Below are 27,459 nucleotides of genomic sequence, written 5' to 3'. Positions count from 1 at the left end.
CCGAATCGTTCGTTAACAAAAAAGTTGTTCTGCATTCCAAGCCTGTGTATCTACCATTTTTGCCTGCTTCTTATCTCCAGCTCAACAGTATATGCTCTGCCTATCAATGTTCCCCTATGCCGTTTGGTCTCTCTTTGATGTGTGTGGTGTTCATGTCCTAAGGGATTCCATCCCAGATATGAGCTCTGAATTTCCATAGCCCTGGCCTCTGGAGACTGACAGACACCTCGGCAACTTCACCCATTTAAAAACTCATGCTTTTCGACCTTGGCCACCAAACCTCTAGAGCATCTCAGTCCTGCCCCCCCCCCCCCCCCCCCCCCCCCATCCAGGTGCACATTTAGGTTTTTGGCCCTAGCACTCAACAGCCAATTCAAATAATCAAAGCTTGATGATGAGTTGGTTATTTGAATCAGCTATGTAGTGCTAGGGGCCAAAACAAAATGTGCACCCAGGGTGGGGGCCCCAGGACCGAGTTTGGGAAACCCTGCTCTAGGGCTGGGCTCTCCAACCTTGTTCCTGGATAACTACCCTGCTGAACTACCCTACTGTATGCTGTCGCTCCAGCCCCAGTTGTAACTAACCTGATTAATCTTATCAACCAGCTAATAATTAGAATCGGGTGCACTAGATTAGGGTTGGAATGAAAACCTAGGATGGTAGCTCTCCAGGAACATGGTTGGAGAGCCCTGCTCTAAAGCACAAATGGACTGTAGGCACTGTAAGTAACATCCACATACAGCACTACTAATACATCATAAGCTTCGGATGACTTTACCTCACTGCGTATACAGCATGTTTTTTTTTAACAGCTCTCTGACCGGCCATAATTCTGTCACTAGTTCAGCTCCCTGTCATAACTCCCTAAACATATACCCTAACATATGGGATTGTTTGATGTGCATCCATGAGTTCAAACTTTCTTACAAATTGAAGTTAAACTACATTTCAAAACTCTCAAGGAAGTACCGTCCTACTGTGAGCTAATGTATCATTCCACTGAAGCATTGTGGGCGTCGGAATGTATTCCTGAGGCAGTAACAGTTAACAGCCCCTGTTGATGAATTATCCATCTATAGAAGTACAGAAATAGCAGAAGGAAAAAACACCCACGTGGTCTCAGGCAGGCATTGCATTATTCATCTGGGCTGGTTGGTGCATCTGGTTATGTAATCGCCAGACTCAGCAGAAGCTCCTTGCCATCGGGAGAGCATTGTAAAACCTGACCAACTTAGAGAACAGACTAGAACTACTCTCTAGTCTAAACTAGAACTTCTCTCTAGTCTAACCTCTCACTTAGACAACAGACTCGAAGTACTCTCTAGTCTAAACTTAGAACGACTCTCTAGTCTAACCTCTCACTTAGACAACAGACCAGAAGAACTCTCTAGTCTAAACTGGAACTTCTCTCTAGTCCACATTGGTTCACCTTTCACTGGCTGACACAATGGCCCATAGTTTTCCCTGGTCAGGTCATGTAGTCAAGAAAAACTCCTGGCCCGAGCAAACAATTAAAGAAAATGATGTTGGCAGCGTGTGATTACGTGCTGATTACCTTGGGTCTGTAAGTCCCAGCTGGTAATGATATTGTGAACATAATGCTGAGGGTTATGAACGATCCCGTCAAAGGGAGAGAGGGGACAAAATACTTTCCTCTGTTCACACAATGATGCTATGCTCTTATTCTATAGCAAGCGAGATGCCCTTGAGTTCTGAGATGCCACCCATTCTTTGTTGTAGTCGCTGAAGGCTGAGAGTGAATGTTACAGCTGTATCTGGGTCAGCAGAGACTATATGTCAAGACAGATTTCTTGAAAGGCCCAATGACAGAGAGTGAGAAACAGGAAATTGAATTTCTCTCTCTATATGTCCCTCAAACTCGTAGTTTTTCCGACCTCCCTTTCTGTCCTGTCTTTCTACAATACTATAACCTCTCTCTCTTCCTCTTCTCTCCCCAGCTGTCTGGAGAGCAGTAATGTTTGCTATGACAGTGACGAGACCAACGCCCGCAGCATGTCCAGTCTGTCCAATCGCTCGTCTCCTCTCTCCTGGCGCCACGGCCAGTCCAGCCCCCGGCTGCAGGCTGGAGACGCCCCCTCGTCCACGGGCAGCGGCGTGTACCATGGGGGAAAGGCCGGGTCCCAGTATACGGCCCACACCATGCCTGCCCGAGTCTCCAGCCGTCTCAGCCACTCCTCCCGAATAGAGCTCATCGAAGGGCTGGATGTGGACGATGCTGACCTCAAGTCTGGTTACCTGAGCGACAGCGACCTGCTGGGAAAGAGCATGCCAGAGGATGACGATGACAACCTAGCCAATGGGTAAGGGGATATATATATATATATATAGCAGGGGTGTCAAACTCATTCCATGGCAGGCCGAGAGCCTGCTGGTTTTTGTTATTTCCAGTTTTTTTGTGGCCAGACAACCAGGTGAGGGGAGTTCCTAACTTATCAGTGACCTTAATTGATCAATCAAGTACAAGTACAAGGTAGGAGTGAAAATCTGCAGAAACTCAGCCCTCTGTGATATGAGTTTGACACCTGTGGTTATTCTATTTTTCAACTCAGGGTTATTCTACTCTGGTTATGGGGAGCTACTGGGTGTTTGTGCAGGCTTTGGATCCAGTTCTTCAGTAAGACTCATTTTGCATCCTACTGTAAAATGATCTTTGATATTGTCCTTGTGGAGTCTACGGATGGCTGTTATCACTTGGTTCTACAACTTACGGTATGTCATAAAACAAACATCAATCAAGCATGGATTTGGATGCACTGTGCTTGTAGTGACCCTTTCACAGTGCTGTCCTCAGCAGTCCAGGGCTCCAGACTGTGACCATTTACTCACATTTTGAGACCCTTTCTCTTGGCTGTGCGAGTAAAATGTTGAGTTGGTTACACTGGTGCGAGCTGCACATTCTACCTCGTCATCTACATCAAAACGTCCTATTTTTAGAGCGAATAAAACCATGAATTTGTTAAACAGTAAAGTGCATTATTCTCACGATTCCTGTAATAAAAGTGTCTGCCTTGCCGCTGTGCCTGCCTGTTTCGTTGAGGCCGGCTGCTGTAATGGCCCCGAGTCAGCTTCTCATACTCTCTCTCTCCCACCTTGTGTGCCCCTTGTGATTGTATGACATTTCAAAATGCAATTGCGTGGAAAAAACTACTTTGGATGCAACTAGTTCAAGTTGTCTATTATAAGGAGATGAGGGTCTCAGCTTTCTGTAGGTATGAAAAACCTGGTTCAGTCAAGATATCTGATATGGCTTTGAAATACAGAGCGGGCGAAATTGCGCATCGGCCATTGCAAGTGCACTTTTTTTAGGACATTTACATTTAGTGTTCGATTAATACAAGGCGACTAGCAATAGGTGTTAAATTTAGAGTTACCGTTCTAGCTAATGTGTTTTGAGTTTCCATTGGTTTAGGTGGTGAATTAGCACCTGTTGAATTATGCCTATACTGTGTATAATATTTGTGCACATAAAAAATCTGAAAATTCTTCTCTATTGAACAAAAAAAATCTGAAAATTCTGGGGCCCTATTTTGACAGTAAAATAAAACAAAAATTGTCAACCCAAAATTCATGACATATCAAATTGTTTGAGTTACGCATTCCTGCTTGGACATGTTAGAATATTATAAAAATACCATCTCAGTAGTCTATTACATTCTTAATAAAACATGATTAATTACTTAATAAGATGATGACTCAAATGTATTCTACTATGTGACGCTGCAATTTTTAAACTTTTCTTTGAAAAAGTTAGTGCCACCAGGATAAAATGTTAGTCTGGAGCCCTGCAGTCTTGTCTAGTGCAACTCGCTTGTTCCTGAATGGGTCTATTATGGATTCATGCTTCATGCAGCAACCATGTCGCCTTCATCTCAGACTGATTCTGCTGAGGTGGATCAGCAAAGTCCTGCAGGATTCCTGTAGGATTTTTTGGAAGGTATAGCTGTGATGAGTAGCGACTTGCATGTGAATCATCAGGTATTATTCTCAGCATCGATAGCTGGTTTTACTAATCAGGTTTCCACCCAACCTTGTAATGCAATTAAAGTATATGTCGGATAAATAAAATTCACGACAGGCCTGATGGAAACAGCAAAGATCCGAATGGGCACATTCGCTATATAATACAACATGTTTTGTGGCAAAACCTTCTATAGAGTTGAAAATGCGATGGAAACCCATTTAACTAGCATTTTTTATTTGGTTCATTGGAATTTACCGTACAAGTTATTTTTATGTCCACTAAGTCATCCCACACAGCCTTTTATTTGCAACAAGTCAATTTGATGGAAACATATATCTGGTGGGAAAATGTGCATATTTTTTTAATGCATTTTATTTGATATTTGCATGGAAGTATGTTGCCAATTGGATAGAAACCTAGCTACTAATGCGAATCCTCCTCTGCTGAAACTCATTGTCCTGTGAAATACATTGTGTGTGTGTGTGTGTGTGTGTGTGTGTGTGTGTGTGTGTGTGTGTGTGTGTGTGTGTGTGTGTGTGTGTGTGTGTGTGTGTGTGTGTGTGTGTGTGTGTTGATGGCAACTAGTGAATAAACATGTGCAAACACTAGACTCTAAACAAGAGTCTAGAGTCCAGAATAATTCCAAACTCGCAGCTTCACTATTCCGTCTCTGTTCCTAGCCGTTCCAACAACTTGGGAAATTATCTGCTGAAACAAGACAAGATTTTATCTGTCTTGGAGTCTTCCATTTTGTAGAAAATTAAGATGTCCGAATGGCAGCAAAACCAAAAGTGGATCTCTAAATTGATCTAAATGAGTGCAGATCACGTCTGAGTTGTGCAGTAATGACATTCATTACCAGCCCTCCTACTGAGCTGGCTGTGTCAAAGACAGCAGTGGGCATTCATTCACACCCACATCTCACTGCAGAGACGGAGGAGGGTGTAACTGACACAAACGCACACAGAGCCCCTCGAGTCAGTGCCTGCCTCTCCACTAAATGGGATTGAGCAAGTCACTTTGTGCTACCAACAACTTAGCAGAAAGGACTGAAGTACAGAATGACATTGGCTTAAAGTACTACCCTACTTCTTTTTTTTTTACAGTTAAAACCCACTAACGAACTAACTGCGCATTAGTAACAGTAGCCTACCGATCAATGCTGTGGTAGGGCATCAGTCTGATCCCAGGTCAAGGTGTCAAGTGATTCCAGGTGCAAAGCCACAGAATTCTCTCCTTTCATGCCTCATTCATGCCTCATTTAACACTCATTTAACAGTCTCTTTCGCTCTCAATCTCTCTCTCTGCCCCCCCACCTCTCTCTTTCTCTTTCTAATTCCCTCTCCCTAGTTGACAGTCAGTAGGCAGGGAGAGGAGAGGCAGAGGCAGGGAATCCAGGCCAGTTCTCTGGTGTGATGTGAGCAACTTTATCATTGCTCCACATCTACTGGGATTTACTCTGAAGCTTCTGGGGCACTGACTGACTGGCCCGCTTGGGTAATCAGTCCACTCTGTCTATGAGAGACTACAGTGTAAATATTGAGAAGTGTGATAGACGGAGACAAGGCATAGTGAGAAGCAGAATGAGATTGAAGAGAAATAGAGTGAGAGTATGATGGTATGTCTGGTGATTGTAAAAATGCCTCATAGTGAGTGCTCAGCACTGGGCCACCTGTGTCCTCAATCCCTAGGTGAGCTATTTAAGGTGACCATGATGAGAAACCCTGTACCTCCTGTGGTGTGCCACCTGTTCCCAGGTCAGCCCATACATAGAGACAGGACTACTGGCGTCTTTTTGATAACCATACGCTTGGATCGAGATCCCCCAATGTATTTTATCTGTCAGAATATAACGAAGGGATAGTATAACTACCAAATCCCTTAGATTAAATGTATACAGTACAGTGCCTTGACTTATTCCACATTTTGTTGTTACAGCCAGAATTTAACATTTATAAAAATAAAAAAAATAATTCACACGTAATCCACACGTAATACCCCACAATGACAAAGTCAAAACATGTTTTCAGAAAATGAAATACAGAAATATCTCAAGTATTCAAACCCCTGAGTCAATACATGTTACAATCACATTTGGCAGTGATTACTGCTGTACTTCTTTCTGGGGAAGTCTCTAAGAGCTTTGCACACCTGGATTGTACAATATTTTCACACTATTGTTTTTTGTACATTCTTCAAGCTCTGTTAAGATGGTTGTTGATCATTGCTAGATAGCCATTTTCATGTTTTGCAAGTCTTTTTAAGGAAAAACTGTAACTTGCCTACTCAGGAACAGTCAATGTTGCCTTGGTAAGCAACTCCAGTTTACTGTATAATTGACTTTGAGTTTTAGGTTGTTGCCCTGCTGGAAGGTGAATTTGTCTCCTAGTGTCTGTTAGAAAGCAGACCAAACCAGGTTTTCCTCTAGGATTCTGCTTGTCCTTAGCTCTATTCCGTTTCTTTTTATCTTAAAAAACTCCCTAGTCCTTGCCAATGAAAAGCATGCCCATAACATGATGCAGCCACCACCATGCTTGAAAATATGACGAATGGTACTCAGTGATGTGTTGTGTTGGATTACCCCAAACCTTAACACTTTGTATTCAGGACATAAAGTTAATTTCTTCGGCAATTGTTTTGCAGATTTACTTTAGTGCCTTATTTTTAAAAATTCTGCATAGCATTCCTTCTTTTCACTCAGTCATTTAGATTAGTATTGTGGAGTAACTACAATATTGTTGATCCTTCCTTCCTTAGTTTTCTTCTATCACATCCATGAAGCTCTTGAACTACTTTAAAGTAACCATTGGCCTCATGTTGAAATCCCTAAGTGGTTTCCATTGTCACTGAGTTAGGAAGGATGCCTGTATTTTTGTAGTGACTGGGTGTATTGATACACCATCCAAAATGTAATTAATAACTTCACCATGTTCAAAAGGATATTCAATATCATTTTTTTAAAACCAATATTCCAATAGGTGCCCTTCTTTGTGAGGCATTGGAACACCTCAATGGTCTTTGTAGTTGAAGCTATGTATGAAATTCACTTCTTGACTGAGGGACCTTTAGAGATAATTGTACCGGTGGTCGGTGCCGTTTAAGATGAGAGCGGATGATACACTTTTTTTATGAACATGGCCTTATTTCTTTTACAGCATTTTATTACCGTTTAACTGTTATTCATATTTCATTCACCCAGTTCAATGTTTATCCCAGTTGCTTCATTTTAAGAAACATTGTTCAACAGTTTCAGCACAATTGTATTTTTTTTAACCTTTATTTAAGTCAGTCAGTTAAGAACAAAATTCTTATTTTTAATGATGGCCTAGGAGCGGTGGGTTAACTTCCTTGTTCAGGGGTAGAACAACAGATTTTTTACCTTGTCAGCTCAGGGACTTGATCTCACAACCTTTCGGTTACTAGTCCAACGCTCTAACCACTATGCCACCCTGATCACCCGCAAACACAGTTCACCTTCATAGCAGCCACATACAAACAGCTCATTGTATATCTACGTGCTCTCTGCCTCTCACCTTTTCCCTTCGCTTGTGGACTTCAGTGCACAACACATCAGCTGTCTGTGACCAGGCGAAAAAACATTTCCAAGCCAAAGATTCATATCATGACCACTAACTGCTACACACAACCTACATCGTTGTCATGTCATAGTCAACATAGCTACTAGAACTAACATGTTAGTAAACCCGCTACAATCATGCAGTACAGTGTACAGTCAGCAGCAAGCAGTTTAGCAGTTACACCGGCAGGTCCCGGTGGCAATACATTTTTAAAACCAAAAGCTTACCTTGAGTTGGAAGAGTTCCAGTGTTGGATAGCCATAGCCAGCTAACTAACATAGCATCCCTCTCTGTTTGAGTCTGGTGTTTGAGTAGGCTAAACTAGCTAGCTGCAATTGACTCTAGCAAAGTAAGTGAAAGTAAAAAATGTATATACTACGAAATATAGCTCTCTCTTGCTTCTCTTTCATTTTGGAAGAAAACTGTTGTCTTTCTCTCTTTGAGTCAGCGACTCACCACATTTTATGTGCTACAGTTAGCTGTAGCTTATACTTTCAGTACTAGATTCATTTTCTGATCCTTTAATTGGATGGACAACATGTCAGTTCATGCTGCAAGAGCTCTGATAGGTTGGAGGACGTCCTCCAGAAGTTGTCATAATTATTGTGTAAGTCTATGGAAGGGATGAGAACCATGAGCCTCCTAGGTTTTCACCCAAACGTATTTAGGCTTTGAATACTTATTGACTCAAGTCATTTCAGCTTTTCATTTTTTATTCATTTGTAAAAAAAAAAAGAGTCTAAAAGCATAATTCCACTTTGACATTATGGAGTACTGTGTGTAAAATCTCAACTTAATCCAATTTAAATTCAAGCTGTAACACAAAAAAATGTGTAAAAAGTCAAGAAGTGTGAAAACTTTTTGAAGACACTGAAATTGGAGCATGTCCTTCGATACATTATTGTGCTTGAATGCTACAACCGCCTGAAAAGCCTTCATGATACATACTGTGCAGATGTGTTGTCTGTGAGTTCAGCGGGAAATGCCCTTGATTCGGATAAACCCCTCATTCTCATAGGAATAGTGCTATGCCACTGACTGTCAAAGGGCTAATCTATAATAGCGTTTTATAGTATGAATAACTACCGGTATGCAGCTAGGCTAATCCAGGTCTTAAAAACGGAAGAGACGGCTCATGCTCTAGTTTCCTCCATACTACATATCTCATCTTACTTCTGAATACATTTGCATTTTTAGCAACAATGCTGTCCTTGTTGGTAACCATTAATACATTTTATCTGAGAGCTACTGTACGTACAGTCAATGTGAAAATAATCCCAGATTCTGACAGCACTCCACACACACACACACACACACACACACACACACACACACACACACACACACACACACACACACACACACACACACACACACACACACACACACACACACACACACACAGTTCAGCTCATTGGAAACCATTAGCATCTACAGTCTCTTGAAAACAATGCACAAGCAAAACAATGCACAAGCATTTCGCTACACTCGCATTAACATCTGCTAACCATGTGTATGTGACAAATACAATTTGATTTGATTTGATTTGATTTGAAAATAGATCATTTCTGCAAGCCCCTCTTGCATCTCCATAGCAACCAGCTCCAGTGTGACTGTGGGGAGACGGAGCATTTCTCCAGCTAATTCGCCATCATCCCTAATACATTCTCCTTTATCTGAATGGAAGCCATATAATACTGTCAAGCATATCCGAAGGAAGGTTTGACTGCCATGGGTAAAATGGGAATGTTGAGCTAAAATGGTCCTGTAGTATAATATTATAGCCACATCTATAATTCAGATGGCTCTGTATTCTGATTTCTGGTTGGCTGTTATGTTAAATCGTTGACTTAATTGAGGCAATTTGTCATACGTGTTATCAAACCAGACGCTCTAATCTTGGCTCGTTACAACACGTTTAGACCAAGCCACTGTGTGTGGTCCTTCCGGGGGTTTTGGATTCTATGGAGTGATTTGAACCTGCAGCCCATTGTTGGTGGCCTAATGACTATTGATTATATTGCTACATTAACAACATCAAAACACATAGTAATGTAGGGCTGTGTGTGATATCCACAGCTAGTCTATGCTGTACTGTGTGCTGGGGTATCCCGGGTACCCAGAGAGCAATGCCATTCCTCTGAGTGCGGTGTGCGGTGTGTTCAGAAGAGGGTGAAATGTTTAGATAGAAATATGATGCATAGAGCTGAAAGGCTCCATGGCTTACTCCCCATGGCTGAGAATAATGTATGTTCTACACAATACGTTTCCATCTGAACATTCTGACTAGGCCCCATTTTGGAGGAAGGAGGGTAATGTACCATCTGTTAGAATCTGTATGGTAGAATCATAATGTCTTTATAATGACAGAATCGTAGTTTTCTGTAGTTACACTCTTCACACCACATAATAATGGAGGATGACCATCAGCAGTATCGTATTGTAACATTGGCAGCCATTTTAACCAGGTCTCCCTGAATCATATTCCACATATTGGGTTAGGAGTAATAATGATATTACTGTAATAATGATATTACTGTAATAATGTAATAATGACATTACTGTAATAATGACAATACTGTAATAACGATATTACTGAATATAGTTTAGATTTGCTATACCTGAAAGAGAAATGATAAATGTCCCACTATTCAGTGCCATTTTCACAAATGTAGAATTGAGTTTTTCACCCGTCATCTACGGTTACACCCTTAGACCCATCGAGTGGCGGCATCAGCGCTCTGTTTCAGCCCGATAGCTACTTTCTCATGTCCAATCCGGTCGTTTCACAGGAGGATAATCTGTTTTGTCATTCGCTCTTTGACGGAGCGAATGGTCTAATGCGTTAAAAAGGACATGCAAACATGGAACTTCGCTAAATGAGGCCCGCCCAGAATGCTCTCTGTTTATCGCAACCAAGGGATTTACCGTCTTTTCCTGGCAGACGTTGAGTAACTCAAAGCATTACTGAACGCTTATTTAGACTCTCAGACAGAAAACGAATGACTCTGAATTTTTTTTGGGGGGGGATTCAGATTCTAACCTGTTTACTGAAACGGCTATAAAGCGCTTGACTGCATGCTGAGGTATCGATTATGGAGATGCCTACAGGGTGAGTAGCTTACATTACCATGTGGAATGGGAGTACTGTAGTAGGCTGAGTACTAGGCTATCTATGGCACTGTGCTGCAAGGTGAGGTAATGTATGTGGGATCATGGGTACAGGGGTGATGAACTGTGTGTGTGTGTGTGTGTGTGTGTGTGTGTGTGCGTGCGTGTGTGTGTGTGTGTGTGCGTGCGTGCGTGCGTGTGTGTGTTTGTGTGCGTGCGTGTGTGTGTGTGCGCACTGAACAGTGTTCTAAGCAGTGCAGGCAAAAGGAAGGGAAAGGCTAGTGCAGCAACACGCCTCTCATCATGCGGCACATGGATCGGGATATGCTGCCATGGCAACCCTCCTCTTCTGACCCACTGACGAGTCAGTGTGCTGGAGTCAGCGTGTGTGTATTTGTGCACGTGTGTGTGGTTAATGTGTGTGTGGAGGATGAAAGGGCTTCATATTGACCGATTTAAGAAGATTGCTCTGCGTCCGAACATGAAATGGTATAGTGGGAGACTAGGCAATGGATGTCTGCGGCTCGTACCTATTGTTAGAACTCCCCTTTGAATCCTTCCATGGCAGACATACTTTTTAAGGGTTTCAGTTCACCTATCAATGATTACGGCACAAAGACTTGCAAGTGGTCATTCTGTTTGAGTTAGGGTCATTAGAATGTAATTCCTCTCTTTCCATAATAGGTGTTGTTACTGAAGAACAAGTTGAACAACATCATGCTCGGTTAGGTTATCATGCAGTACGCTTAATGCTGTTTAAGATACAACACTATTCAGAGTCTGACCAAAGATATGCATATTAAGTATGTGCTATGTATTACTGAGTTAAGACAAAGAATGGAGTCCTTCATGTTAGCTAATCCATCGTTTCAGTTTGCTCTTCTGGTAATGTCATTTCCATGGCAATGGTGAAAAAGCTTTGCACATGCTAGGAAATCTCTCTCTCTCTCTCTCTCTCTCTCTCTCTCTCTCTCTGTCTCTCTCTGTCTCTCTCTGTCTCTCTCTCTCTGTCTCTGTCTCTCTGTCTGTCTCTGTGTGTGTGTGTGACCATTTACACTATGGCTCATTTTAATGGAAATTGCACATCAACACACCCATACTTGAGTGCATACAGTACAGTATGTGCCTCTAGTCATCTAATACTGGTCCACAAAGAACGGAACAGTCTGCCTTCAATTTCCCTTTCCTGCATACATTGGACTCTACTCCACAGTCAGTCCCTGCTTGGCTTTCCTGACCAGCCTAGATTAGTGCTTTCCAGACCAGCCTAGCATAGTGCTTTCCTGACCAGCCTAGCATAGTGCTTTCCTGACCCACATAAAGCCATGTGCAGATTGATTAGGTCTGGGCCTGCTTGGCCGGACCCTCCAAAAGCCCTGCAGGGATTACGGTTTAGTAGGACCGCTGCTCGGGGTCAACCCTTTATGGGCCATGGCTCAAGTTTCACGTTTTAATTTCACATGCACAAGTACAGTGAAATGCCTTACTTGCAAACTCTAACCCCAACAATGTAGTAATCAATAACATAATGTAAACTAAAAATAATAAAGTAGAACAAAATCACAAAAGATGTAAAAAATAACAAGAACACGCTAAAGTAAGTAAGCATAGTATGTATATACTATTTCCAGTACCATATTTACAATGTGCATGGATACTGGATCAATAAAAGTAGATATGTACAGGGGTAAGGTGGAGAGGGAGGGGATCACTCTACTCTACATACCCTACCCCCGAGGCCAGGAGGGGTCTTGGGCCACATGTGAACATGTGAGCACACACAGACACAGAGACACACACAGACACACACTCACATTCTCTCTCACACACTCACACATACACACACACACGCACGCACGCACGCACGCACGCACGCACGCACGCACGCACGCACGCACACACACACACACACACACACACACACACACACACACACACACACACACACACACACACACACACACACACACACACACACAGAGGGGTCAATAGTAGAAGACAGAATCAAGAAGACCACCACTACAGTATCACCTCCACATACATGTCTGATAAACGGACCAGTATCTAATTAGATGACCATAGCCCTGGGGGCATGTGAACATCTCTGTATCATGTCCATGATGTCATGTCATCACTCACGGCAGGCAGGCTCCATTACAAACCATATCAGGGCTAGGTGTCCTGGTGTGCCCCTGTGATGTGGTGTTTGGTAATGGAACCCTCCCGTCCTGTCTGAGGTCTAGTCTGGCTGATGTTTTCCAGCCCAACGATCAGAGGGAGTCCATTTTCACGTGGATATACAGAGCTCCAGTCTCAGATGGACTCAACGATGCATCTCAGAGCCATTACTGTTTTACTGCTAGTGTTACTGGAGCTTCCGTGCTGTACCGCCTTGCCTTGCTGCTGATGGCAGCGCAATCCTGTTAGCTTTGCCAGGGTCAAGCTCAATACAAATCAAAATAACAGTACGAATCTCTCTTTTTCATGTACTGATTGAATAAGAGGATAAAGTGATGAGGTTAAAACTGACTGGACAGCACGGTGTGCCAGCGGACACTGCGCTTGATCCTCAGAGAGCTGCTTAGAGATTTCTATAATGCATCTATAAGGCATTGCTTCAGAGGAATTCGACGCTTTTCATGATAAAGCTCTTGAATATAAATTGATTGATGAAAGTATGTGGACAAAGTGTGCACAAATAGAATACAATGTACAGAATGCAAGAAAGACTGTAGTGGTCAGGCACCAGCTGCCAACAAATGCAGCAATGACACCCAAGTCATTCTGCCAATCCTTGCCATTGTCCATGCCATAGCAGGCTCCCTCAATCTGGGCTCATTGTGCCTTCTACTGGAAGGATTGTGTCATTACACCACTAGCCTTGGTAGTCATCATTGATTGATTTTCTGGGTTATTGAGTCAAGCCTTTTCAAGTAGAAGTTTCTTCCTGAATGCATGAATGGTGTTCCACTGGGTAATCAAAGGGGTTGCCCAAGAGCAGTGGATGCCTGTCATGATTATAAAGTGTATATAGCTTTCTACAACAGCCTCTGGATATCTACCTTATTTCCTACCATGTGGATGAAGAGACTCCGCTGGCACCTATGAATATTTTAGCTGATTTTATGGACTACCTTAGTCAATGCTAATTCTGGATTCATATTTAAGAATCATTCTCCCTCCTTCCATCCCTCCACCCCTCTCATTTATAACAAAATACACGGCCGTCTATTTTTTACACATGACAGGCAGGGGGCGTATCTACCGATTTGAACTAAACCTCGAACATGGACTTGCAGAAATGTTAAGCCGACCAGACATCTTTGCTCGTTACCTTTTAACTGGTCCGGCAGAAAGAGCTGACAGTTACTGATAAAGACCACAGCCGTGAAAGGTCAGAGCATGAAAGCAGCTTCCTGTTGGTCGGGTCTGCTGCGGTACAGCCAACGGCAGTTAACGACAGCAAAGAGAGTGCAGCACATGTCATGAGTTACCGCCGTTGCCTCCAGTGTGCAGTCATCGCAGTCATTCACACTGACAGTGGAAATCAGTGTTTTTAAACAGCTTGCACATGTCCCATCCGAAAATGCTATATTCTTGAATGGTGAGTCGTGACCTAAGCAAACATTTTGGGGATGGTACTTTCAGACACAAGACACTCGGTCAGTAGGTAATGGAGTAACTATACTAGTAATTACTGCTTAGTAAAGGTTACGTATGGGATAGGTGACCGCATGTTTAGCAGCACTCTGAATTGGTCAGATAAACAGGAGGCAGGAGATGTAAAGCACGTGTACAGAATTTGTATAAATGCCTGATATACTGTAGTTCATTTCAATGGCAGCAGGAAATTGGTTTCCTGGGAATGGCATTCACTTTAAGCACAATAATTATAAAGCACTTCACAAATACACTTATTATCGTTATTAAGCTCCATTGAATTCAATTACAGGTGTTATTGGTGAGAAAGGGATGTGGGTCTCTCACTGAACAAAGAAAAGCGGCAACAGGGAAACTGTAAACTGATTGTTTGCCACATCATTTGTATTACAAAATATCAGGTTACGAGTATCAGGAGACGTAGGAAGACACAACAGTATTTTATTGAGTATCATCACCACAGTCCATCTGGTTGGGGCATATCATTTGCTTTCTCTTCGGGACAGAAATCTTCCCATTGCCTGTTGTGTGGCTGGTGCTAGCTGATAACAGATCACTGGCTGTTGTTTGGTCTGGCTCAACTCAGGAACTACCATGGCAGATAAATCTTAGCCTTGCCAGCCAGCCTGATCTTGCGAGCTCACATAAATGATTCGCTACACGGATACATGAAGCGATGACGTGAATTGACACAGAATTAGAATGCAGCGGTCAGGGTGGTCTAGGATCAGGCTAGATATGCAGTATTTACATACTCTTGTTCCTTCTATGTGTAACATTTCAAAGGGTGTCACAATAAAAACAAATGTAAATTAAACAAATGTAAATAAACAAATGTAAATACACATTTTTAAAATGTATCATCTTGCCTCCTGAGCCTAGCTTTGACAACCTTTGGTCATGAGACACCAGTACCCTTTGATAGTGTCTGCTTCAGCCAACTCTTTCCACGTTGCCATGTATTGGACCATCAGACCAGTGCAGATCCATGACACAAAGACAATTTACAGCGCCATTCAGATTGAACCAATTAGCCTTGAATCTTCAGGCCTGTGCTGGTTTGGTCTGCTCTGGTTGAGGGAGGTACCTTCTTGGCCCACACAGTGAAACTCCCAGAGTGGTTGGATGCTCCTCTGACCCGATGACATCACGGTGAGAACGCTCTGTTACTAATGTGGGGAGGAACCAGAATAACATTTTCCGAGGTTTCTCATGCACTGCTGGAGGTCCCGGCTAGATTGTGTTGTGGTTGTCTAAGCCTTGTGAATCATTCAGTTCACAGAGTTAATGCAGGCTAGTCTACCCGGCCTATGCCAGGACTTAGATTCCGCCCTGGTCTCAGCAAGTGAATAATGTTATAAAAAATAAGTTAAAAGGAATAGGTTATGGAGCAATTTGCGTTTAGCTACAGAAGCACAATGGGTGTATTTATTGCCGTAGTGTACGTTTAAGTGAACATTAGCTGCTGCTCCATGTTATCATCTCTCCTCCCCGGTGGTCCTCTGACTGAAGGTCAAGCAGGGAGGACACTCAGTCAAGCTGGCCTCCCGGACGACAGACAGGCAGACAGTGAGGCGGTGTCCCTTACCGCTCCAATGCTTTCATTTGGCAGGAGTTGGAGCGTAGAGAAGAGAGATGCCCAGAGAGAGTATATGAATATTTTTTTTAGGTTATATTAATTAGCTTTCCAAGTCCAATCCAATTTTATTTTTCACATGCTTTGTAAAACAACAGGTGTAGACTCACAGTGAAAACGCTTAGTTATCAGCCCTTCCCAGCAATGCATAGAGAACACTTAGAAAAATAACATCCTCTATGTGCATGTTTTAAGCTGGTGCTGTGTTGATTTATGCAACCTACAGCAAAGCAAGGTTCCCCCAAACTTCCAGATGAATTCTGCAAACGTTCTATGTATCATTTCCCTGTACATTTAACTCACTGTCATTTTAAACATGATATCTTGTCATATGCAATGCAATCTCCATATATTATCCACATAATCCCAAAGAGGGTAATAATTCCAGGGTCATTGAACAATTCGTTTATTCATGTAGCTATAATGGTGGTGTAGATGATATGATGTGGGCTACATGCGAGGTTTTGGGAACAGTTGAACAACAGCTGTTAGCCATCAGGAGAGGGAGAGTAGGGGGGGTGGGGGTCACTTTTTTGGAGGTGTTTCCTAACGGTTTCGCAGTCCTTACTGGGGGAACAGGGAATCGGAGGTTGTTGCAGTGAATATCAGAATTTGAATGGAGCGTTCCTTGAGGCTACATGGATACTACGGGAAATAATTGTAAAAATGCTCGTTGATGTCAGAATTGCGCGAATATGAGCGGACGTGTGCTAATTGGGAAAGTGCCGCCAATGGGGCAGCGCCAGCGGACGGCGCCCTGTGCGAAAAAGACGATACATTTTAGTCCAAGGTAAGCGCTAAGCAGAGATCTGCGGCGATACTGATCTGCGTGTATCACGATGTACTGTAGCTCTGTAAATGATTCTGAATACAGTGAACACGCGGAATTTGAAAACAGTTTGTTTCACTTCAAGAGTTGAACAACGAAATGCTTAGAATGTAACGTTAACATTGTAGTTTACCGAATGAAATTATGAAAATTAGTACTGTACAATTTTAAATTCAATAAAAAACACATTGCAGAGACTTTTATAATGTATATTTGTTCTTCTTTAAAAGTGAATCTAATTATTTTATAGGAATGTATTAACTGAAATGTAGAGTTTCAAGTGTTGATGTTGAAAATAATAGATCCATCATCCATTTATTTTATCTATCGACAGCAGCGTCCCTATGGGAAAATCTTGATACTTTTTACTGGCTAATGTAATAGTGTTTGGCTACATTTACTAGCTTATAGGCTATATAATCAAAATACTGACATTTTCAGTAGGCTAGGCTATCTGGGGGTTCAAATGGAGCTACAGCAGTGTGACTCAACATTTTGCTTATCAAGCAAAGCTTTATACTTTGGCAAACACTGAGGTCTTGTTAGATAGGGACTTGGCACTTGTTTGTCACAAGCAATTATGGGATTGGTTAAAAGAGCACCCTCCATGATGGAATTGCGGCAACAGTACCACAGCTATCTGGGTAATTGAAGATTCTTTGAGCGTTCAGCCACAGGTATGCGCTCCCAAAATTCACAAACTATATTTTTGCCTAACTGTGCTGCCTGCCTTCCTCATATTTTTAATCTTAATTTAACTAGGCAAGTTCGTTAAGAACAAACTCTTATTTTCAATCACGGCCTAGGAACACTGCCCGTTCAGAGGGAGAACGACAGATTTGTACATTGTCAGCTAGGGGATTTAAACTTGCAACCTTCCGGTTACTAGTCCAACGCTCTAACCACTAGGCTACCCTGCCGCCCCATAGTTGTTGTCACCAGACCAGGGACACAGATACTGTTGAAAGTATTGAAGGTGCACTTGATTTAGCTTGGAGTTTGCACTTTTGGGACAATTCCATTAGTTCTATGTATACTGGGCAAACTAAATTAAGCACAGCTAAAGTATTTGAAAGTATTTGGCACACGTCTGGTTGTTGCATACTGTCTTGTGCGAAGACTTAACCATGAATGGTCGATGGCCCTTTTACTACCCCGTAATGTCTATAGGGTAACATGTCCCACATGTTTGTGTGTATGTCTACTTTACAAAGCTAGTATGTTTTCACTGTGTCAGAAGTTAAAATTGTCTCTTTAATCATGACTGGCTACCTGGTCCCTGCATCCGGCCTTTAAGTTCTAAAAGTAACTACCTGGTAAATAAAAGTGTCAGCTGTAATTGGATAACATCAGTGGCAGCTGGTCACTCATAATGTAGACTGGTGTTTGGGCTTCCAACAAGATGGATGAGTGTTGATTAAAAATTTTTTAAATTAAGGCAGTCATAAATTGTAATAAATAATACATTTCAGACAATGCTTTTGTCAACAACTTTATCAAGGTCATATCACAATCATATCAAATGTGGGACACTCCAATAGTGTGCAGCAGCAGTGGTTATAAACCCGGTCAGATGGCGTGTATCCCTGTGTGTGTGTGGAGAAAGTACCATTTAGTAGGTGTGATGGCTGGATGCTTATCTAAAGGGGACATTTATCAGCCTGGTAGGAATGACATCAAAGTCTCAAGGTAGTGTTTGGTCTTTCTCTGTATGACCAATTAAGCTGTTTGTTTCTGTAGTCACGGCTGTATGAATACAGTTTAAATAAATCGTTATAGCGCAGAAGGCTTTTATTGTGCTTTAATCACATTTCTCTGCACAATAATATAATCTATTGTGATTGATTGACTCAAGTGACGTCATTGTTAGATTTAGTATCTCTACATTATGAAGAAAGTTGCCTTCTAGCAGTCAGATGGTCTAGTAGCCATGCAGATCTACAGTACTTTACATTATGACCTGCTTTGGGGTCCAATAAGTAAGAGTCATCTTGTTGCACACAGCTGGTCCCAGTTTGTGCTCCACCAGGGAGGGGTGTAGAATGTAGATCATGTTTTTCCCCTCTTCCCCCACCACACAGCCCCTCTCTCAATCGTTCGAACTTAAACATTTTCTCAGGGACAGAAATTCAAATAATAGCACTAACGCATAAATCAGCCGGTAAGCTTGGAGCAGTGCCACTGAAAACAAAAAGGCCAATTCCCCACCCCGATGTATGAAGTATGTACATGGTTCAGTTCCTCCCACCTCCCTTGTCTGAATTCCACTTCCGAAATGTAAGCTCCAAAGTAGACCCATGTTGCAATATCAACAGACTACGGCAGGGTTCCCCAACTGGCGGCCCACGGGCCAAAGGTTTTATTTGCCCCCCCCCCCCCAAGTTTTCTGAGCCACATTTTTTTTCTATACACCGAACAAAAATATAAATGCAACATATAACAATTTCAAAGGTTTTACTAAGTTACAGTACATATACATCCATTTAAATAAACTCATTAGGCCCTAATCTATGGATTTGACATGAATGGGAATACAAATATGCATCTGTTGGTCACAGATACCTTTTTAAAAAAAATGTTAGGGGCATGGATCAGAAAACCAGTCGGTATCTGGTGTCACCACCATTTGCCTCATGCAGCATGACACATGTCCTTCACATAGAGTTGATCAGGCTGTTGATTGTGGCCTGTGGAATGTTGTCCATCTCCTCTTCAGTGGCTGCACGAAGTTGCTGGATATTGGCGGGAACTGGAACACGCTGTTGTACACATCAATCCAAAGCATCCCAAACATGCTCAATTAGGTGACATGTCTGGTGAATATGCATGCCATGGAAGAACTGGGACATTTCCAGCTTCCAGGAATTGTGTACAGATCTTTGCGACATGGGGCCGTGCATTATCATGCTGAAACGTGAGGTGATGGTGATGAATGGCACGACAATGGGCCTCAGGATCTTGTCACAGTATCTCTGAGCATTCAAATTACCATGGGAAAAATGCAACTGTCTTCATTGTCTGTAGCTTATGCCTGCCCATACCGTAACCTTACCGCCACCACGGGGACACAACATTAACATCAGCAAACCACTCGCCCAAACAACGCCATACAAACTGTCTGCCATCTGCCCGGTACAGTTGAAACCCGGGATTAATCCGTGAAGAGCACACTTCTCCAGCGTGCCAGTGGCCATCGAAGGTGAGCATTTTCACACTGAAGTCAGTTACGACGCCAAACTACAGACAGGTCAAAACCATGGTTAGGATGACGAGCACGCAGATGAGCTAGCCTGAGACGGTTTCTGACAGTTTGTGCAGAAAATCAGCTGTCCGGGTGGCTGGTCTCATACGATCCCGCAGGTGAAGAAGCCGGATGTGGAGATCCTGTTGCTGGTGTGGTTACACGTGGCCTGCAGTTGTAAGACCGGTTGGACATACTGCCAAATTCTCTAGAACAACATTTGAGGCGGTTTATGGTAGAGAAATGAACATTCAATTATCTGGCAACAGCTCTGGTGGACATTCCTGCAGTCAGTATGCCAGTAGCACGCTCCCTCAGAGACATCTGTGGCATTGTGTTGTGTGACAAAACTGCACATTTTAGAGTGGCCTTTTATTGTACCCAGCACAAGGTGCACCTGTGTAACGATCATGCTGTTTAAACAGCTTTATCTTGGCAAAGGAGAAATGCTCAGTAACAGGGATGTAAACAAATGTGTGAACAATTTCAGAGAAGTAAGCTTTTTGTGTGTATGGGATCTTTTATTTCAGCTCATGAAACATGAGACCAACACTTTACATGTTGCGTTTATATTTTTGTTCAGTGTATATATATTTTACATTTTCATTATTGGACATAAAAGACTGTTAAAACACCAGGAAATCAGGTCCAAGTGATTTAGTTTTTGGAACTCTATTCCCAAGCATTATAGAGCGACGTGGTCGTATATAAATGTAAACAAGGTTTGAAATGATTATGTTTTAGCCAAATATTATATATGTTTAGGCTTCTTGTGGTCAATTTGTAGTCTACAAATGATATGTAATTATGTTCCGGCCCCCTGACCATCCACTCAAGGGGAAAAAACGACCTGCAGCTGAGTCTACTTGATAATCCCTGGACAACAGGCTATAAAACACTCCCTCCATGTCTCTCTTGGATTTGCCACCCCCTTGGGGACATTCAAAGGAATGACCCTGTCTTACTTCATCATGAGTGTCCAGGGACAAACGACTGACTAATGCTACTGACGAAAGGTGTGACTTGATCGAACACACCAGACTCGTGTGAATATCCGAGGTATCTGTTAATCACTTTAATAAGTCCAGAACACTGAATGCCTTGAAGAAAAATGCTCTGCCTCATAAAATGTGATCAAGTACCAAAAATGCTGGTTTCACAAGTGTGTGAATCCCAATGTAAAATCAAAGATGGAACCTTTCTTTGGACAACAATTCATAAAAGAATGTAGCCAAGTGTGTGAGTGTTACTGTGAGCTAACGTCCCTGCTGTTCTTCCTAGTCCTCGTGATAAAATCCCTGCTGGTTTGTGGTTGTTAAAAGACTACCACGGACTACTAAATGTTTATAGCATTGTTGCATAGAGTGTCGACAAATGTGGCTCACCTCAGTCCTCTGTATAAAGTTCGTAGACCCAGAAGTCCATTTCAACCTTCGCGCTTCACAAAACGCTGCTTAGCATTAAACATATTAACTCCCAATCTTGCAATCTTTGATATCTCTTTTCTCAATACCGGATAGACGTGTGGCTAATAGGTCAGAGGGATGCATTCGTACAAGTCTTGAAATTAGATTAAAAGGATATTAAAGAGTTTTGGAAAGGATATTAACTGATAATTGGCACTAATTTATGTGGGAGTACGGGACGTGGCCCTTTATCTAATTCCCCACTCGTGGATGCCGCTAGTTAGCAACTTCCTTCAAACTGCAGTCGGATACATAAAAATGGTATCCACAAGTTCATCTGACCCTGGGGAAGTAGATAAAGGGCCAAAATTGCCTCATTGCCAAAATCCCGAACTATCCTGAGGGGTTAGTGTTTGACAGCCACCTACGGAGAGCACTGCAGTCCAGCAAAAGATCCGTCTTAAAACTCTTAGCTCCACAACCGCAAATTAAAACATCACTCAACACCCTGTCTCTGTGTTGGCCAACAGTTCTGTGTGTGTTTGATTGATGGAGAGTCTGTTTTGTCTACCTGTTAAGGGATAGGGATAGGAAATAAATGAACTACTTTGTTGATTGAATTAACCACTTAGGGTGATTGGCGCTTCTGAGAAATGCACGATTAGTACACTTTAGTACACAACATGTCATATACTTTCTCCTGTTATGATTATGATGTACATTTGTGGTAGCAGTTCCTTTCAGAGAGCAAAATGATATAGTGAAGTATTCCAGTGACTGTTAGAATCTAGGTCTCAAACAATGCCCTTTTTTGGACACCCTCCTCCATAGCCATGTGATTTAAAGGGCTCCTTCGGGATTTTGGCAATGAGGCCCTTTCCCTTCCCCAGCATACTAGCCGATACCCAGAGACTTCCAGTCATTGCGCTAACGCTAGTTAGCATTGGCTCTCGCAGAAACTACCTTCTGACTTCCTTCATACTGGACACAGAGACATACAAATGGTATCCACGAGTTCATCTAACTCTGGGGAAGTAGATGAAGTTAGATACGTTACAGATTAAATAGTCCCCCCCCCCCATCAATCTACACACAATACCCCATAATGACAAGTTGTAGAAACATCTCAAGGAGGACCAATGGGATCAGGACGCACCTGAGCTCAATTTCGAGTCTCATAGCAAAGGGTCTGAACATTGTTTTAAATATATTTTTAATACCATTTTTTTTTAATTTTTATCTAAAAGCCAGTTTTCACTTTGTTATTATTGGATATTTTGATGAGGAGATTGATGAGGAAAAAATTATGTAATCCTTTTTGGAATAAGGCTGTAACGTAACAAAATGTGGAAAAAAGTCTTGGGTCTGAATACTTTCCAAATGTACTGTATCCCTTTAAGTCCAATTTCCTCCTCTGCTTCAGACTTTTTATGGGCCATTTTCTTCTCCCTGTTTTTTTTATTTTTTACATACACTATTCCATGTTCCATCGCCTTGCTAATTGCAGAGTAGAAACCCACAAAGAGCAATTTCAAGTCAGTGGGGCAGCACAGAAAGGGAAGAGAAGTTAGGAATGACTCAGCTTTCCAAGGGTCTTATTACTGTATCTACCTTTTCTCTATGCCACGTTTGTGTCTGGATTAAAAAAAATGGATTGCTACTTACCCCTGCCAAACTAATGAGAGGTAGCATAATAATTATGTAAATCTAAGAAGTACTTAACATTACAGCACTCTGGAGATGTTTCTATTGAAACCATAAAGGCATACAAAGCTGTCTTCAGAACCCCTTCCCTCCATTTCAAAAGTCTCTGCTTTAAATTCGACAGTGTTTTGTCCTACTCTGAACCTTACGTGACAATTGTCCTCTTCGTCGACATACTCCACCCCGCCTGAAATTAAATTACATGCAATGATGTGTATATTTGGCATGTGAGATTCAAATGAACTCCTATTCAAATGTATTCAGAGGATGCATTTGGTCTGTGAATTTATTTGCTCTCAGAAGCAGATTTCTGGGCTACAGTGCCACACTGTGACTGGTCATCCGTGTCCCTCCCTCCTCTCACGTAGGGGCCTCTCCAGCAGTATATGTCCCTGGGTGAAACAGACCAGGCAGACGGGCGGCTGGGTGGCAACCCTGACCCTCAGGCAGCTGTCATTGTGATTTCCCCTTCTCCTCTACTTCCCCTGCTCCCTTGTTCTATCGCTCCTTGGAACACGCCATCCCAGCTCCAAGACCTTGAGCTGCCTGTCAACCCACTGCCGCCCTCGGCCTCGACCGGTCATCTTGATTTAACAGACATGTCCCGTGCTGAGGAAACTTCAGTCGAAGAATCCGCTCATGGAGCTGTAGTTTGTTACTAAGAGGATGTGTTGCACATGAGAGAGTAAAGAGAGTTGTGTTGTTAGAATCAAAGCATCTCGGTTGTGTAACTTAGGCATCCCTTGCCTGATAAAACAGCTTGTAGCTAGAGATCCCAACCCTCCGCTGGCAGTTATCATGATATCCCTTCAGGAGGACAGATGGACATGTCAAAGCTGTTGCCAATTTAGGCCTACCTTTGTCTTCTCCTTCGATAACCTCCTCTGTAACTGCACAGTTGCTGTTAGACAGCGTTGTCGCTGTTAATGAACAGTAACTAGTACTTTCTACAGTCCCATGCTCTTCTTTATTATAACCTTTGACCCCCTTCTTTCTGCAGTTGGGATGAGAGCAGCTCCATCAGCAGTGGGCTCAGCGATGGCTCTGTAGACAACCTCAGCTCTGAGGAGTTCAACGCCAGCTCCTCCCTCAACTCCCTGCCCACCACGCCCCTCGGCTCCAGACGCAACTCCTCTGTCATGGTGAGTAAAGGCCACATTCAATCACATCAGCTTTAGCTATGTTTATGTACTTCTGTTTACAGACAATGTAGCCGTACTATCTGCACACACACACACACACACACACACACACACACACACACACACACACACACACACACACACACACACACACACACACACACACACACACACACACACACACACACACACACACACACACACACACACACACACACACACACACACACACAGTAAGCAGATACTGGTGTTTTGAGAAAAGCATACTCTAATAGATTTAAGGGAACAACTTTTTCTGTTTAAGTTCTGGAAGAACACAGTTAGGTAAGTCCTTTGTCCTTAAATGTTTAAGTCAATATTTCAGACTGACACTGCACCTATTGCCCCCTCTCACTGTCCCCCTGCCTGCCTGCCTGCTTGCCAGCCTGCATCTGTTATTCACCCTCTGCAGAAGCGTGTCAAATCTGCCTGAGTCATTTGGGTCCCAAAGAAGCAGTTCACACAACAGACACTGCAATGTCATTACATCTGAAATGGATTAAGCTGATGTGTCATTGTGCGCCACTCAAAGTTGTTTACTGCAACGGTTTGTCCCATTAGCCACTCATTTGAAATCAAAGTGATATTTTGCATTTCATCTAACACTGCAACATCATGCATCCAACTTACAGTCAGTGGAAATCTGAACTGGATTTAAAATGCATTTTGTAGATAGTTGACCAACTTTTGGTAGGTGACATCTCAGGGGGAAAAACAGCCACTGCTATTGCTTCATCAGGCACTTCAAATAGCCCTTTAGAAACCCCTTCACTAATCCTCACACCACAAATGATAAATGTCAACTTTTGTACACATTTTGTACACATTTCATTCGTCATTGGCGTGGCAAGTACGGAGGTTCTCCACTTTATCCACAGGTGAAAAATGCTTCTCAGACGGGCTTGTCACTTCTGGTGTTACTGTGGCAACACTGCGTCTTTCTTCTGTTCTCCTCCTCGTCCAAGAGAGAGCATATTGATGAAGCATGGGGATTAGTATAGCTGACTGAGCCATCTGTGACCATATTACATTATAAGGTGCGCTGCCAAGACACACTGCGCCCAATTCTCGAAGCAGCTACATACAGTAGTCCTACAGTACATTTTCCAGTGTAGCACCTGTCTAGAATTATAAACACGGTCTTTGTTTTTTCTTTTCTTCCTGTGGTGATATTTTTTTGGGATGATGGCTCACTACAGTATTTCCCTGTCATGGCTTGGTTGGTTTCATCCTGTCGTTACTTATACGCTAAAGCAGTGTCAACCTTGTATTAACAAAGACTTCAGCAGAGGGACGGATTAGGTGAAACAGCATTGTGGCCCGTGTTGTTTTGATGCATGAGTTTTGGTGGTGCTTAACGAAGAGAATAGCTGAGGTGACTCAGTTGTTGTGTCCTACAGCATGGTACTATATTGTTTTGGCCACCCCCGGCCTTGCCCACTGTGCAGAATATAATCGTAAGGAAAAGTCACAGTGAATTATCCTCTGTTGGTTCTAGTTTAATTGGGCAGTTAATAATGTGCCTGCCCCCCGCATACGATGAAAGAGTAGCCCTTACGTAACAGGGTTGCAGCCTGCAGACAAGCCACTTATTTTCCCCGCTTAGGAAGAGGAGGGCATTGAAAAACTGGATGCATTTGAAACAGAGTAAATCAGCCCAGACTTACCAAGCTCGACGCACCAACATTTGTGGGATTCAAGAGGGACACATGAGCCATGATGCATCCTTTCTAGTTACAATGACTACTGGGGTGAAAGTCTCTGAAGCTCATAACATAGTGACTTCGGTAAATCTCTGGTGTTATACAGTATAGGCTTATCCGTTCCTCCCACTTGCTCTCCCTCTGGAATGCAGACAGACAATCAGATGGAACAGCAGAGATTACTGAGGGCCATCCACAGATAACAAACACACAGATTCTGACAGCACTCCACACACACACACACACACACACACACACACACACACACACACACACACACACACACACACACACACACACACACACACACACACACACACACACACACACAAACCTGGGTGTTTCTCACATGACCCCAAATATTCAATTTCATTTCAAAATAAATAAATAAATGGCACTTTTCAATTCCTAAATCTGAATTTCGACGAATCTTCTTCATTGACCAAACGGACATGGAATTGACTAACCCCGTGTTTCCCATTGGGACCCAGTGGAGGCTGAGGGGAGGACGGCTCATAATAATGGCTGGAACGGCGCAAACGGAATGGCATCAATTACCTGGAAACTATGTGTTTGTTGTATTTGATACCATTCCACCAATTCCACTCCAGCCATGACCATGAGCCCGTTCTCCCTAATTAAGGTGCCACCAACCTCCTGTGTTGTGACCCCATATAAATAAAACAAATACTTCCATTTGCAAAGTACCTCATGTTGATCGCTATGTCCCTGTCCTCATGCAGCTCCGCACCGATGCTGAGAAGCGCTCCCTGGTGGAGAGTGGCCTGTCCTGGTACAGCGAGGATGCCAAAGCTGCACGCAAGATGGACGGGAGCGGCTACGAGACAGGGAGCCTCAAAACCGAGACCCCCAGCAAGTGGAGGAAGTCCTCCAGACCCATGGAGGGTGCTAGTGAGGACGCGGGGGTCAAGGGGGAACTGAGGAAGCCCCAGAGCCTGGGTCAGCCAGGGAACTTTAAAAAGGGACGCAACCCCCCCGTGGGCGTGACCTCACCCATCACGCACACCTCTCAAAGCGTCCTGAAAGTGGCAGGTGAGATGGGATCATTTGTTTTCTCTCTCTCTCTCTCTCTCTCTCTCTCTCTCTCTCTCTCTCTCTCTCTCTGACCTACCTCTCACACTCAGACATCCACACATTTCTCTATACATTAAACACATTTTTTGGGGGGTCCAGTCCTGTTGAGTTGGAAGTAACTTAGCAGTTGGATGATTAAGTAACCCATCATTATTCCAAGTGAGCGCTATACAGGAAAGACTATAAGGGTTTATGCGCTAATAAAGAGTGGGTGCTAAAGTAGATGTATAAATGGTGAGGAAACATGGGGAGAAAACAGGATTGTTAACTTGTTTTGCAAGATATCCTTGTCATCCATAACCTCCCCTAAATGGATAACACATGGAAAACCAA

At 42.9% G+C, this 27,459-nt stretch overlaps 1 protein-coding gene across 2 annotated transcripts in view; it reads left to right on the top strand.

The window, feature by feature from the left end:
* The window catches only part of LOC139413252 (neuron navigator 1-like), a 132,537-nt gene that overhangs the window by 63,542 nt on the left and 41,536 nt on the right, over positions 1-27,459 (top strand). For both annotated transcript variants that reach the window (XM_071160401.1, XM_071160400.1), the window contains 3 exons: positions 1,959-2,321; positions 24,148-24,289; positions 26,775-27,084. In XM_071160401.1, coding sequence (XP_071016502.1) covers positions 1,959-2,321; positions 24,148-24,289; positions 26,775-27,084 — 815 coding nt within the window. The remainder of the gene's footprint in view (positions 1-1,958; positions 2,322-24,147; positions 24,290-26,774; positions 27,085-27,459) is intronic.

The sequence above is a fragment of the Oncorhynchus clarkii genome, chromosome 7 (genome assembly GCF_045791955.1).
Source record: "Oncorhynchus clarkii lewisi isolate Uvic-CL-2024 chromosome 7, UVic_Ocla_1.0, whole genome shotgun sequence".
Lineage (NCBI taxonomy): Eukaryota > Metazoa > Chordata > Actinopteri > Salmoniformes > Salmonidae > Oncorhynchus > Oncorhynchus clarkii.
This window is presented reverse-complemented; position numbering and strand designations above follow the sequence as displayed.